This window comes from Microtus oregoni, unplaced genomic scaffold, assembly GCF_018167655.1.
Source record: "Microtus oregoni isolate MIOR12 unplaced genomic scaffold, Mior012 000050F_ref0000143, whole genome shotgun sequence".
In the NCBI taxonomy this organism is placed as follows: Eukaryota; Metazoa; Chordata; class Mammalia; order Rodentia; family Cricetidae; genus Microtus; species Microtus oregoni.
Window position 1 is genome coordinate 7,972,655 of NW_024543256.1, and position 16,553 is coordinate 7,989,207.

The 16,553-nt window shown below is 41.5% G+C and overlaps 1 protein-coding gene across 1 annotated transcript; it reads left to right on the top strand.

Annotated features, from left to right (window-relative positions):
* Positions 1–681: 681 nt before the first annotated feature.
* Positions 682–16,227, top strand: LOC121437243 (tenomodulin-like). The gene is made up of 7 exons (XM_041637111.1): positions 682–729; positions 895–1,026; positions 9,382–9,522; positions 9,655–9,756; positions 13,604–13,757; positions 15,561–15,727; positions 16,018–16,227. Exons 1-7 carry the CDS (start codon positions 682–684, stop codon positions 16,225–16,227), a joined length of 954 nt encoding a protein of 317 aa, XP_041493045.1.
* Positions 16,228–16,553: the final 326 nt, after the last annotated feature.

Below are 16,553 nucleotides of genomic sequence, written 5' to 3' on the forward strand. Positions count from 1 at the left end.
ATGAAGCAATAGAATGAATACCGGCATTGAGGGACCACCTAAGAAAGAGAACCAATCATAGAGATGGGATGAAGGAGGAAAGTTCACAACAGTTCTTCATTGTACCCTGGTTTTAATTATAATTAGTTGACTACATAATGGTCTTGACACACAGAGTGATTTTACGTAGTGAGGCACACATCTTAGTTACTTACGCCTCTCCGGCACCCAGGAAAGTACCTGATACTTAATATCCCTGCAATAAATGTTTGCTTAATTGAATGGATTGAAATTAGAACTTTGTCCCCCCCCCTTTTTTTGCTCTGTTTGCTTATTTCTGGAGTGTGCAGCATGTATTGCCACTGGTATTTTAAGTTCATAGTGAAAAATCATTTCAATGTGTCCTAGGCTTGATCCCCTTCCAACCCAACCCCCAGGACAATAGTTTTCATTATAACCTGTCTTTGCCATTCTGGATGGAATTCTGTGCACAGAAGTTATATACATATATGGGTATATCTATGTAACAAATCGCAGCCCAGGAGCCCCCTGGGCTCCCTCCGGCTCTGGTATGACATATTTGAGCCATATAAATTCAGCTTCTCCTCTGGCATCTGTTAGCCGACTCACTTGCAACTCGACCTCAGCAGTGGTCTCTCAGTCCTCTCAAAGCAGGGAAAGAGCACTGTGCGCTGGGAGACTATGGCGAAGAATCCTCCAGAGAACTGTGAGGACTGCTACATTCTAAATGTAAGTTGATTCATAGATTTTCCCTTTTGAGCAGAAGCATGCTCTCACAGATTTATCGTATTGCAATGTGAACATTAGAAAGTGAAATCGAAGGAGACTTTGAATTATGGCTCGCTATTTTCAGGGTTATTGTGTATTGTTTCATTCTCTCTGTTCTTTGCTTAGGCAGAAGCTTTGAAATCCAAGAAGATATGTAAATCACTGAAGATTTGTGGACTGGTGTTTGGGGTCCTGGCCTTAACTCTAATTGTCCTGTTTTGGGGGAGCAAACACTTCTGGCCGGAGGTATCCAAGAAAGTAAGTAACAGACACTTAACCCAGTGCTTCTTTTGATTGATTTTATCTAGTGATTAACATGTGAATTAATATGTAAATGAAAACTTTTAATCCTTTTTGTATTCAGTTGGAGGAGTAGAAAATGAAATCAGGGTTCTTCTTTCGTTTGCTTATTTAGGTGAGGGGAAATTGTCTTCTGCATTTTGGTTGTAGTGCCAGGAAGCAAATTTACCCACTCTTTTATGGTTGACTTTAAGGAGTTAAATCTCCTGAAAGCCTTTTCTTATGTAAGAAAGAAAAACTACTTTCCATCTTTCTTTCCATTATCTGGGCAGAAACTGATGGCAAAGTAAGCAGACAGTCACATAAGAAGGCACCCGAAAAGGCAGCAAATGGTTTTCAGGGATTATGTTCTGGTTTACTGCATCTGCTGTGAGGACAGGCAGCGAGACAAACTCCTTTTTTAAAGAAGCAGTTCTCATACTTGAGTTCATAATTATTTATTTGTTACTTACCGAGAGTTAGAGCCTTTCAGCTCCTCAGCATTCACAACCATTGTTCCCGTGAGATACTAATGCCACAGTAAATACAGGCACCCCTAAGTCATTAATCACAGGTATCTCCAAAAGCTTCTGATACTGCGGTCATTTGGTGAGCTTTGGTTGCTACTGTAGTTTGTATTCTCATGCTTCGATATTATTGTTAGTCCTGGGCTCACATGCAATAGACAAGTTTTGATGTGACCCAAATAAAATCATAATCCTTTCTTGCTAACAATTTCCATTTCAGTGAGAATTAGAAGGACAACAGCCCATGAAGATGGGCTTTTGGCCTTGCCCTATTCTTCTCTATTTGTGGGCCATTGTTGCTACTGCTACTACTGGTGGTTTTGACTCTTTTGTCATGAGATGCTCATTTCTACTTGGTAGCCCAAGTAGGGAAGAAAAGGCACAGATCCAGGAGGGAAAATGAAACAAGAAGAAAATAGGTTGGCATGGACCATTAGGAGCCAAAGGAGCAATCGGAGCAAAGAGTTCGTGGGGAAAAGTAGCCAAAGGGGGAGAAAAAGTAAATAAATTGGCTAACTGTCCAAATGAAAACAGAAAAGTAAAGCATAGCTACTCCGGGATGCTCACCTCTGCTACAATACCTGCTTGCATTTAGTCTCAAGGGATACCTTGCAAAGTTTAAGTGGGAGGAAGCACAAACAAGCCTGCTTATTTGTTTGCCTTTTTACTTCCATCATGTTCCAGAAAGGTTTTCAGGCATCACCCACTCCTATTAGCCTACCCCACTGCCCTACTGCTTTTGAACTACTTACTATTCAGATGGCTTTCTAGAGAAGCCAACTATGTTAAGGCTAGCAAGGTGTGCAAAGCAACCAACATCAGAAAAGAAATTGAGAGCTAACATGTATTCCAGAACACTTACTTAGAATACCACTTAGCTAATTTCTAAAGGGATATGCTACTCCAAAAGTTGAATCACTAATTCTCTTGAAAATTGTATGAGTACAGGACCATAAATCATTTTAGTTGCTGGCTGTGAATATAATGCCTTCACTGTGGGTGGTAGGGGGCTAATCATTTTGACCATTCAGAGACAGACACCTGTCTGAACAAAGCTAAGAAGGCCTTTTGTGTTTTCTCGTATCTATTGGCACCATAAATGCCATTCTAGCCACATGTGTGTGTTTTTCTAATCTTCCAGTGCTATTTGCTTCAGTGCAGTAATAAATGACTAGGGGTGTGGCTCAGGGCAATCTTACCTTTACCTTGTAAGAATTCACGCTCCCTAGCCAAGTTCATGATCTCCCCTACCTTCTCATTATACTATCTTTGTTTCCCATTTCCGTTCTTGTAAATATGATTTCCAAAAATCAACTCTGTAATTCCTGAAACTAAACAAAACACTTCACCCGTGCACACATGGAAAGGGTGGGGTAGGCCACTCATTAAAGTGTACTTTAAAAGAAAAGATCAAAGCTCTCATGAAGTAATGCATCTTAGGATATAATTTTCAGCAAAAGGAGTATAAAGGAGGGGCCAAAGTCATTATGGAAAATACATAGATAAAAAGACATTATATATCTCCTACAATAATTTTTTCTACTGTGGACAAATACTGTTTACTTGCTATTCCATGGGGAGTTACAATATACTACCTTTCATATTTAAGCCCTGGTCTTCACCATGAAATCAGCTTGGAGTCACTGAAAATCAGGAGATCAGGTAGCAATATGGAGTCCTTATTCAATCAACTACTCCCTTCTAAATCCCACATAAAGAGCCTGAGAGGCTATCCATCTTCCTAGTGACCAAGACTCTGATTAGGCCTGCATCAGAGCAGTTAAGAATCTGGGGAAAATAAAAGTAGTCAGAATAGCCTGGGAAGAATATTTCCAGAGGAAAATGCTCCAAGCATCTTGTACAAATTTAAGACTCTCTCTTTAATAGTATGGGCTGGAATGAAATGGTGATTAACAAAATAAAGCCCATAGTCTTCTGGACTTTGCTTTAGTCGCCTGTGGGATTTGGTAGAGAGAATGACTGATGTTTTGGTGCGTGTTGATTGTAGGGATACCTTTGTTGTCCTGGGGCTGTCTCCAGGCTTTCAGTGTTTGCTCTTCCAGCCCTCCCAACACTCCTTCTTGTTTTCTTTTTCAACATCTGTTTATAATAAACAGTGTTTATTTAACAACCTACATCTGGTGTTGACATTTCCATGCTACTAAGTCTTTCCTTTCCCTCCCACCTTGGTATGCACAAAAGATCCAGATGACTGATTTCAAGTGGGAATAAGCAATATTTGACTCTTCGTATACCTCAAGCATGCATGTGAGAGTGCGCCTGCGCGCACGCACACAAACACACACACACACACACACACACACTTATCCAGGAGAAAAAATAAATCAAAATTAAAAGAGGATCAACTCTGAGAGAGCTTCTATGCTTTCCAGGCCCCATGTTTCCTGGAAACCATACACCTAGGAGACTGGAAGAGGCTTGAGGAAAGCCAAGTTCATAAGGCTCTGTGTTCATCTTTCCTAACTGAGCCAGGAAAACATACTCAGTTTGAGAGATTTCGAGAGGTTGCCCTATTGAGGGTCCACTTCCAAGCAGTAACTTCCTTAGGAACCATGGAACAGACTTACTGGGGGAAAAAAAAAACAGTCCTACTTAAAGCTCCCTGTGTTCCACATTGAACTTGAAAGAATTAGAAACCAACTCCTGAACTAATCAAAGCAACACAGAGAAAACAAACAAGACAGCTGCCGCTCCAAGCAGCAGTTTGTAAACACAGCCCAGACTTTGTACTCCACGTTTCCAAACCATTGTGGAATGAGACAGAAACACAGAGTTATGTGGCTGAAATGGCGTGTGCTTCCTGCCGTACGTCAGAACTACGTGGCAATTTTTTTTAGGACTGCTGGGAAGTAATCGCCCCCTTCCCAGCAATCAACGTATTCCTGGGGATACTCCTTCAGACTCCACATTCTACTAGCAGGAGGTGAGAGGTCTGGAGAGAAGCGAGCGCTCTGTCCTGCCCATGCAACTCCAATGGTAGGAGATCACTGACACAGCTTCATTTATGTTCCATGCCCAAGATCATCCTAGGCGGAAAATCCTTTGCACAAAAGAATTGTTTTCTTGCCAAGTCTGAGTCCAGCTTTCTTCATGACTATTTTTCTACTATTAGCATTTGCCCCAGACTAACTTTCTTTGCTTGTCTCTAGATACACAAAGGGACAACTTTTCCCTCTAGGTTGCCTAGACTCTTATACACACCAGTCTAGTGGGTGAAACCTGGGACTGGAGAAGCATTTATACCCTTAAAGCAAAAGCTGGAGATGTATCTGGAATCTCTTAAGCAGGGGGGCAGGAGGAGGGGCTGAGTTTCACCAGATGCTGCCACATCAGCATTTTGGGAAAGAAGGCATCTCTTCATTGTCTTTTCTTTACAAGGCCCAGGGTTATCCTTTACAAGAATTCTTACTGAACCAGTTGCTATTTTGGACTACTCAGGGGTACGTCTTACAAATTACATGATACTAGATTCGGATTGCTGTGGGTATGCTCTTACTGCTTATTCCTAAGGTTGTATGTACTGAGTGCTTTATGGGGCACATGAAAGTAGAGCCTCCAAGCAGAGCAGTACTGAGCTCTAGGGAGAAGGAGCCCAGGTGATCAACAAGCAACCTGAAAGCTACCAGACAAATGTGAGAAAATTGCATCTGCCAACTTCTCAGCATTGCAACCAGAAAGGGTTTGCAGCTAGGAGCTGAACCCTCAGAGGCATTCAGTAACTTGTCCAAAGTCACACAGCTTGTAAGGAGAAGCATAGACATTAACACTAGAACCTTTTCTGACGAGTCTTTCCTGTTTTCCACCTGAATTTGGGAATTGAGGAGAGGATTGTGGATACAGGAAAACTTCCCACCTAGTTCAAGTTTCTAAGTGAAGGAAATGTCCTATCTTCCTTCCTACGTTCCTACCTTCTTAGCTTTCTTCTTTTCTTTTTCTTTCCTTTTTTTCTTTCTTTTTTGAAAGAGGAATGTCTGGCTGCTTATGCCAATTTTTTTTCAGGGCTGAGAACTGGTGATTGAAGATGCAAAAGTCCAACTATGCATAAGAAATAATCTGTCGGCACTGTGTTGGTAGAGCAATCCCCAGAGGCCCTTTAATTCTCACAGGCTAGCTCCTTAATAATATGGTACAGTGCCTTCCCTTCACTTCCTTCCAGCCTAGCACCTGCTAGCCAGCTATTCCGAGCATGTATTTCACCTTTGGAGCATGTACCTCATAAACAGACAGTAAAGGATGAAGGTAGGGGAGAAAAGACCAGCTAGATTAATCACAGGTTTCGAAAAAACAAACCTAAGCCAAATGTCCTCAAATCCCTGTCAAGACAGGCTAAAGCTGCTTGCCCCCAAACAGATCCATCACACCAACATGTGAGTCAGCTTTATTCTTTATAAAAAGCTTTCTTTTCTGGTCTCAGTGACTGTCACCAACAGAGACAAGAAAGCAGGGTAAAGTGTTCACATTGCAGGAGGCTTATCAGCTGCCCTGAGTGGAGGCCTTAGCTGGCCTGAGAACAGACATCCTGCACAGGGAAGAAAGATGGATTTGTATTTCCCCCAGATTTTGCCAGTGTGGTCTTCTTACAGATTGCCTGGGTTTTACCACACACCCTCTATTCCACTGGCCTCTCTTTCCTATTCCAGCATTTTACTCCTCATAAGCCAGGAAGAATCACTTTGGATGGCGTGGGGAAGATGCCCCCCACATGCAGGCTCCTGGAGTCGCGGTGCCTAAAATGCCCCATTACAACTGCATTCCTTTGAGGGAAGCATTGCATTCAGTTTCTCAGACCGGCAAATGTCTTTTCTGTTGCTAATATCTAAATGCAAAATCATTGGTCAGATTAATTTCTTCTCTTACATAAGATCCCTAAAGCGTGGGCAGATTCCTGGTTGTCCAGACAAGAGACAAAGGCACAGATAGAAATGAGAAATGCATGGGAACAGGCTATGTGGGTACACAGTGAGCAGGGTATGAAGATACCAGAAAGGGGGCTCATCGATTTGCTAGTTTGGCAAGGGCATATTTCATGTCACATGCGATCCTTTCTCTGTCTCCCCTGGAATAATGCTAAATTGGGGGCAGAGACTGAGGAGAAATACTTGGAGTCCACTCACACCTTTCTACAGTCAGCCATCCTGTCTCTGCTTTAGTTTGTTCCTGGACAGGGCAAAGCCACTTAGTTCATCTCCAGAAGGCACTTCAACCCAGGAGCCAGGACGCTTAGTAGACAGCAAAGTACTTCTGATGCCAAGGGCATGAGCTCAGTCTTCATATGGGCCAGTGAAGCTTGCATAGCCATTACCCAAGCAGTGTGCTCCACGGGGACCTGAGTGAGACAGTATGTCTGGATTTACTCAAAGCCATCCCCACACAGGCCAAAGTAAGTCATTGGCATCATCCTCCTAGACAAAGGACAGTCTGTTTCAAAAGGACACCTTTGATAGCAGAATTCCATCTGGGTGAGTATGTAGCTCCCTAGCCTACACCCTCCCACACACTAAGGATTCGTACACAAATGAAGTCATTCTGATCTCACTCTATTTAAGAAGCTACCATTGCGAACACAAAATCAACAAGCTGATTAATGGGTACAATTAACGCGGATGCCTCTTCCCTCGCTGAATAACAATAACAACAACAACACAAACAAACCCAATTCTTTGCAGAGCCCTTGAAAGTAATGCAGATCTGCTGAGCTTGGCAGTTTCCAATAGTACTCATCCAGAAAGGTGTCCAAGTAAAGTGCCCTGCCAAGAGTGCAGGAAAACTCATTCCACAGAAGTACACTCAAATTGTAAATGGCACCAGCACAGTCCCATAGTCTTCTACTGATGGTTGAAAATGCAGTCTGCATTTTCTCATTCTTTTGCCCACGTAGGCCACAGTCCAATATCCCCCAGTCTGTAACCCAATTTTTCCATTCACTAATCCATCAGTGGCGCTACTGATGAAACAACCCCCCAGCCCAGCCCCTGGTGGCTAGTACTGTCAACATTTGTCTCCACAATGGATAGTATTTCTGAAGAAACTACCCCCTATTGGGAAACCTGACAAGGCTGTGTCTGAAGCGGATGCCTTTGTCCTCTGCTTAAGTCAGCTGACTGAGAACTCAATTTTTTTTGTCATACTTAGAAGTTTCTCTTCTCTAGCTGGCTGCAGAGCTAGAACTGAGAGAATATACGCAGAAGCAATTAACAAGCCTAAAGGAGTTTTCTACCTGCCAAGGAACAAGACCAGCCTTCCTAAGTTAACCCTGCAGTTACTGGAGTCTTCTCCATACTCTTATCCTTGACCTTAAAAGACCAATCGTCAAGGCACTGCTTTAGGAAGATAGGAATTGCCATTGGTGACAATACTTAATAGCAAATAATCGCTATCCCTGTCTGAGGCACCACAGAGCCACAGGGAGGTAAACTGGCTTTGCCTCTGTTTTTCTTTTCAACAGCTCCATCCGACTTTTCATGCTTGAAGTAACACTTGTTTCTACAAACCCATCCAACTTGTTTTTCTACTTGGGTTGGGAAAAATTTGACCAGGTTAAACTAACATGCTGTCGCAGACAACAGCAGACACTAAAAACAACACAAACCAATGCAAGCTCATGGAGGAGAACGCCACTAGGAACTGTGTTATTAGAAAGCAACACTGGCTCTGTAGGCAACTTGCTTCTTCAGAAGGACAAATGAATACAGAGAAATCTAACAGACAAAGGTCTCCAAGCAACGGGGAGAAGACACACTTGCAAATGGCACCATCAACTCTGGCATGGTTTGCAACAGAGATCAAACTCCTTTGGAATTGGTATTTATCTATACCTATATGTCCCAAGTTATAGGTTAGATGCTTAACCCCAATATAGAATAAATCACAGAACTGGTCCTCTTTGTCTGTAGTGAGAGAATTGTCTATTAAAGAGCAGAAGTAAGTGTGGGGATTTGTTTCAGGCACTCAAGAAAGGGCGCACTCTCCTTGGAAGAGTTTGTTAATTTATGGTATCATAAATTAACCAAAGTTAACCTGTATCCACAGTTTATCTATGCAGAGGAATCTAGAGAAACTGAAAACAATGGAATCAAGTTTAAAAAACAGAAGCTAGCAATAACCTGAGTGGGAATAGTTAACCTATAAAATATAAGGCTAAGGGAAAGCAGGTGACTGCTAGATTTTAAAGAACAAAGGAAAATAAATTTGTATAGGATAAGACTATGACTGAATATTGGCCAATAACATCTTCAGTTCCTAAAAAAGGACAAACACGATACTATTGAGGCACTATTAAAATTCTGATAGGGATGGGAGTAGAGAGTAATTGTTAACTGCTCTAAATGTTTTCAAGTCGCTGTCCTGGATGTAATGGATTTCACAGAAGGAATGGGAAGAGTAGTTACAGAACACTTAGACTCAGAAGCAGTAGCTTCAGGAAGCAGCATAGGCTTGAGGTGATCCCTAGGCTTAACACAAGGGGAAAATACTTCACAGGCTGATTTGCAAAATATCATTTGCTACTTATCCAAGGGTGCCAAGAAAACCACTGGAATTCTTCTTAATTAGTTCAGCTACTTGGCTTCAATACAAAGCACTGACTCTGAAGGATCCCCGTATCAGACTAAATGCCAAAAAGCACCTCAGTTTAATCACAAATGTTAGAGAATGTCCAATGGCAAGATGCTGAGATGACCCCTCAGGAGGTTCTGGAAAGTGACCCAGGTATTTCCCCAATTAAAGCATTTTAAGAAGGAGTGCACAGACTATCTTGGAGATTGTTTTTCTTCCTCTGCTCTTCCAGACCTATGACATGGAGCACACTTTCCACAGCAATGGTGAGAAGAAGAAGATTTACATGGAAATTGATCCCCTGACCAGAACGGAAATATTCAGAAGTGGAAATGGCACTGATGAGACATTGGAAGTCCATGACTTTAAAAACGTGAGTTGACTGTTTCCCCTAATAGGTTTTCTCTATGAATTCAGTTTGCCAGTCTGAGGCTCTGGTAGGTCATGGAACTCATTGTGGCTATTACGAGAAATTGACTGTATTATTGTTTTGTCTGGTTTGTAGGGATACACTGGCATCTACTTCGTAGGTCTTCAAAAGTGCTTTATTAAAACTCAAATCAAAGTGATTCCTGAATTTTCTGAACCAGAAGAAGAAATAGATGAGGTATGTGAGAAAAATGATGACAGTACAAAGAAAATCATTTACTGGCCAAACATTGGACAAAGTGCTCTGTCCTCATTGGATCCTCAATCTTGTAAATGGGCACTGTTGTTGTCCTAGTTTTCGGATGTGAGAACTGGGACTTATAACAAAGAGTGACTTGTTGAACATACACAGCTAGTGAGTGTATAATGAGGTCTTGGACTGCGACCTTTTCAAAAAAAATAAGTTCATGCTTTGGGGTCTTATACTCTACATTTGTCCAAAAATACCTACTTTAAAAACAAAAACAAATAAGCCAAGAAAGACCAGGTGATGGTGGCTCATGCCTTTAATCCCAGCACTTAGGAGGCAAAGGCAGGGGGATCTCTGTGAGTTCAAGGCCATCCTGGTCAACAGAGCTAACTCTGTAGTCCAAGACAGCCAGGACTGTTTCACAGAGAAACCCTGTCTCAAAAAAAAAATTGAAAACCTATGTACTTTTGCTCCCGAACTAATGATTTCTAGTGAGAGGAGTGAGTCAGAAGAACAGAAGCAAGCATGTCTATGAGAAAGACTTTAAGAAAATTACTCTGGGGATGGAGAAGATGACTCAGGGACCCCTAGTTCAATTCTCAGCACACACATCAGTCATCTCATAACTGTCTATAATTCCAGCTCCATGGAATCCAACACACCTGGCCTTCATTCTCATGCACATAACCCAACACCAATACATGTGCATACACATAACTAAAAGGATAATAAAAATAGGGGCTAGAGAGCTGGCTCAGAGGTTAAGAGCACTTATGGCTATTCCAGAGGTCCTAAGCTTTCAATTCTCAACACTCACCCGATGACTCACAACCATCTGTAACTCTACCGACAGAAAATACAGTGCCTTCATCTAATGAAACAGACGTACATGCATGTAAAATACCTTACACATAAAATAATAAAAGTTAAAATAATAAAAATAAGTTGCACTTTTAAAAAAGAAACTGGTTCTAAGGCTACATAGGGGATATACCACTTCTGTCATGCTCCAACATCCACCTACTTTAAAGGTTCCTGTTTATTCACCTTACCATTTCATGCTGAGCTGCTAGCATCATAACCCACAGTGCTCCTCACAGTGCTCTTCACAGTGCTCCTCAGGAGAAGCAAAGCGAAGGTGAAAACTTCCACATAATATGGATTCTCTGAAAACACTGCTAAACTAAAATGGCTAGGCCGCTGCTCCTTCAGTGAATGGATCATCCCAGGAAGCCATGAGAGATGGATCATCACTAGCTAAAATACAGCAATCCTTACAGCCTTCAGGTTCTTTTGATTTAATTTAGTTTGGTTTTATATTTAAAACTGGAAAATCTAAATTGCGACTGTGGCTATGGCATGATGAACTCTGTATATGTTGAAATATCTTTCTCTTCTTTCTCCCATGTTCTTTTTCATGTTCTTCCAACTGGTCACTTACATGTTTTTCTTCTTCTTTTTCTTTTTTTAAATCTGTTCTAGCAGATTACACTATTTTGCCTGTTCCTTACACAGGACCCTCAGAGCCGTTGCTTGTTCCCACATTACTTTTTCATGCTATTGCTCTCTTCATGGCTACAGATGTTACAGAGCCCTGTTCCTAGAATACTCCTCCTCAGAAGAAAATATCTCCAGAAAGGATGCTTTGCTGCCAAGGTCTATGGCAGTGATAGATTTTACAGAGTTTCATTTCATTTCTGATAAACTTACATTAGATTTTTCTGAAAAACAGATCGACTTAAAAGAAATTTGGTAGCAGTATAGGGGGCAATGATAGCATGAAAGGAAATTAGGATTAAAGGATATTATAGAGCCAGGGAGAAGGGTCAGCAGGTGAAGGCACCCATGGACAAGTCTGATGACCTAAGTTCAATTCCCAGGATTTATCCGACACAAGAAGAACCAGTTCTTGGGTTGCCCTCTGACCTCCACATGTACATTATGGCATATGCCTGCTCCTCCAACAGACAATAAATAAAAATGTTTTAAAAGGGACTATATGAAATGCCAAATGACAATGTTTACAGAAAATAATGTATCAAGCACAGAGAGGCAACAGTGAGAGCCTAAATTGATAAAGTGGGATTTAACCTAGATGATATAGAAGCCCATGTCTTCTCTGTGCCCTAAGTTTTTCCTCAGATAACTTGGTGGGATCTTTTAAATAACACACATATTGGTCACATGATAGTAAAATTATTTCATCTCCAAGAAAACAGAATTTCACACTATGGGTCTTTTTTAGTGGGACAAATTGGTGATTGCAAATTACAAACCCTCCCTTCCTCTGCACTTCCCTCACCACTGTATGTACGGTGTGTGCAAGTAAAGCATGCGGAGCCAGCATATAAATAGCTCTGGGTTTGCTAACAAAGCTAGTCAGCACACCAACTCATTTTATACAACCCCTTACAGTGTGTTCCAAGTTCTTACACACTCAAGGGCAAAAGAGTCAGGGCTTGAAAGTTGTGAATGGTTCAGAGGGAAAAAAATTATACAAAGACATATTTTGTAGAATAAATAAAATGCACTGAAATCGTAAAGCCAAGAAGAAACAAAAGAGATATGAAAAGGCCTTTTTAAGAAGAGTAGAGCTAAAGTATTGAAGCTTTATTGACAAGTTGCTCAGAACTAGGTATTAAAGGCAACTACTCCCAGCACTAGAAATGGAGGAAAGGGGATTTTTTTTTTTTTTTTTTTTTTGGTTTTTCGAGACAGGGTTTCTCTGTGGCTTTGGAGCCTGTCCTGGAACTAGCTCTGTAGACCAGGCTGGTCTCGAACTATTTTTAACAACACTGAGAAGCTCTGTGAACCAGAGTCCTCTGTGAGATAAACCTTAGGTATCTAGAATGAATGGAATTAATGAGTCCATGTTCCATAAACTGAAGACTTTAAAACATGAAAAGACAAATTTCTTGTAAATCCAAAATGATAGGCTAACTGGCTATTTAGCTGATCTGGTTAGTTTAGATTCTAGGTGGATTTTTTGTGGGGAGGGGGAACGTGGACTGGGGTTTGTGCTGTGGGAGCTCCTTCCGCTCCTTCAGCCAGTAGCCTTTAAGATACCAGACCACTTGGGCGTGGTCTCTTATACTATAAACACAACTATTGCTCTCTTGCTCCCAGCTCTTGCTTCCAGCTGGTAGACTCTGTTCCTGGCTCCCCATCAGGGAATCGAACCAGGGTCTCCCACTCTTAAACATGCAGACATGCAGGGGGGTTGTTTTGGGTTTTTTTTTTTTTTGTTTTTGGAGGCAATAATTTCTCTGTAGTTTTGGAGCCTGTCCTGGAACTAGGTCTTGTAGACCAGGTTGGCCTCGAACTCACAGAGATCCATTTGTCTCTGCCTCCCAAGTTCTGGAATTAAAGGCATGTGCCACCCTCGCCCCACTCCTAGTGGCCTCCCTTCCCCAACAGGGTTGTTTGTTGGTTTATTTTTCATCTTGGGGTGAAATCCTGTGTTAAACCTTAGCTACACACCTAAACAAGGCATTTAAGGGGAGAAATGTAACTCACTCATGTTCCAGATGATCAAAACTTGCATGGCCCAGGGAGTTCCCAGAACATGCTGGAGAGCCTTTCAACCAAAACGATGGTAGACAATGCTCATATTTTAGTGAGCGACCTTGCTGCCAGACCCGGAAGGAAAGGACCAGTTAGCTCCTCTATGGGCATCTACTGTCAGCACGACATGGAGACAGCTCTCCAGCAGTCATGCCTAGCACTGCAGCTGTTACTCCAGCTTAAAACATGCTGTTTGTCAGTACTTCATAATATCTACTTCGCTATACTAATTTCTCTACAATTCCTACCCTGAACCACTTTCTTCTTTCAGAACGAAGAAATCACTACAACTTTCTTTGAACAGTCAGTGATTTGGGTCCCTGCAGAAAAGCCTATTGAAAACAGAGATTTTCTGAAAAATTCTAAAATTCTGGAGATTTGTGATAATGTGACCATGTACTGGATCAATCCCACTCTAATAGCAGGTATGGTATCCTATTCCCAACCTCCTGCTCCTTCCAATGATGCTAACATGCTAGGCACAGTGATATACCTCTGCATTCCCAGATATCCAGGAGTCTGAGGCAGGAAAATTTTGAGTTCAAGGCCAACCAGAGCAATATAGTATCTATATTCTATATACTTTATGGATATACAGGTATATATATATATATATGTGTGTGTGTGTGTGTGTGTGTGTGTGTGTGCGCGCGCGCGCTATTATAGCAATATACAACAGAGCAATATACTATCTCAAAGAAAAGATAGTAACAGGTTAATGTTTCCAGCATTGAGAGACCACATTTCTATGAAAACAAATGATCAGTTTATACCTTCTTGGATGAAACTGTATATGCTGACTGTGGTGAAGAGGGAATTTTTCACAGCCAAGTTATAAATCAGATAAATTAATGCTGACAGGCTTTTAAAATATCTCAGGAAAGGCAACACCACCCTAATGTGACCAGTGATAGCAAAAAGCTAATCTATCTTTCTTTGTACATCGATATTCATTGCAGCAGGGATACCAGACTATTCCTCAAAACCACAGTGGACCCAACCCAAGAACTGGGGAGAGATGAGACCAAATAGTGCACTGCTGTCTCAAGAATTCTCATGTCAAATGGCACTCCCCCCAGAATATATGACAATCGTGGCAGGAGAGCTTTTTTAGGAATGTTTGAGGAATCACTATAAATGGGATTGAAGGTTAGAGGTCCAGAGCAGAAAAGCACAACCTTCAATTCAAGAAGACAAAGGTCCCTAAACACCTTATTCTGTCTAGCTGACACAGATTTTGGCCTCCCTCACTTTGCACAAAGACTACTCTATTACTCAAGACAGGACAGTGCCAACAATGCAGGCCTCTACTGGTATTATTTACAAGTATTCTTTTTAAGCTGACAAAACACAATCTGGTATCCTAGACTGAATGCTACAAAACAAATAACATGAATGAAAATATTGATAAATAAAGGCTGTATTTTAGTTAGTGGCAATTAACCAATACTTATGGATTAGTTTTGACAATTGGACCATAGGTGTGTAAGAAAGCAAGAGGAACAGAGTAAAAAAAATGCATAGGAACCTATACTTTCACCAAATCTTCCACAGACCTAAGTTAAAAATAAATAATACATATCACCCTATGACTCAGGAGTTAGAACACTGGTCTAGTAAAAATAAATAAGGCACTGGGGGTGATAGAGAGATTTCTCAGTGGTTAAGTGCCCTTGCTGCTCTTGCAAAGGACCTAGCTTCAATTCCCAGTACCGGCAGGAGATTCACAACCATTTTCAACTCCAGTTCTCAGCTATCTGATACCCTCTTCTGGCCTCTGTGAGCACTGTATGCATGTGGTGCCCAGACATATATGCTGGCAAAACACCCATGTATGTAAAAACATAAATAGAAAAATCGAGACACAAAAGAGAAGAAATAGGAGGGAAGCTGAGACCAAATCAAATCAGGCAATGAGGAAATATTTTTGAGCACTTGTAGCTAAAAACACTGAGGGAGACAGATATCCCTTGTCTTGTTGTCAACTGACTCTACTACTAAGAAAAGGGGTAAGTGTTTAATGGCAAACGAGCAATGAAGTTGGTGAGAAGAGAAATAGTCTCTGAACTATCCACTTAGAGAGCTAGGAAATGCAGCCCACACATGCTTAAACTGTAGCAGTCGAAAGACAGACAAAAATTAGCTCTCCCTAACTTTGTCCACCTAGACACTTCTCTCAGAAGTGTTTGCAAAGTAATGGTATCACAATTTTGTGTTTACTATCTCAGTTTCTGAATTGCAAGACTTTGAGGAGGATGGTGAAGATCTTCATTTCCCCACCAATGAGAAAAAAGGGATTGAACAGAATGAGCAATGGGTGGTTCCGCAAGTAAAGGTGGAGAAGACCCGTCACACCAGACAAGCAAGTGAGGAAGACCTTCCAGTAAATGACTATGTGAGTTCTGGCCACTGCATCATTTTCAGGGCAGAAACAAAGAACTCTCATAAAGCTTACTACCTCTCAAGGCAGTCGGAAAAATTATGACTTTAACAAGCATTTAAGAAACTTGACCTTTCCGGGGAGTACATTCACAAACAATTTTGATGCCTACGTCTCCATGATTTAGCTAAGACATTTAATTTCTCACCAACCTCCCAACTCAGAGTGGAATAGTCTTCTCCTGTTTCATGGGACCCCTCCCTAAAAGGTTTTTTCCCTCCAACACTGTCTTCTTCTTCTTCCAGACTGAAAATGGAATCGAATTTGACCCCATGCTAGATGAGAGAGGTTATTGTTGTATCTACTGTCGTCGAGGCAACCGTTACTGTCGCCGAGTCTGTGAACCTTTACTAGGTTACTACCCATATCCATACTGCTACCAGGGAGGACGAGTCATCTGTCGCGTCATCATGCCTTGCAACTGGTGGATGGCCCGCATGCTTGGGAGAGTCTAATAGGAAGTTTAAGTTCAAATGCTTAACTTTCTGTTAGCCGACATATAATAAATGCATGCTATCCAATGACTTTCTGTCTGTGAGGCATTTGCCTCCTTGTAGCCTAGTCTCCAGAATTACTTTTAGGTTATTCCTTTCTTCCTGTTCTAATAAACTTCTACATCATCATCAATGGCCTTGTTGCTGATGAACACAGTGGGTAAGTGTTTGCAGAGAATAAGCCTGGCAATTGGAATAGATCCGCCTAACATGGATGACAAAAATGTCAGTTTGCACTACATCAACAGGCTTAGGTAAAGCATAGCAGTTTCCAGCTCCCATATTTT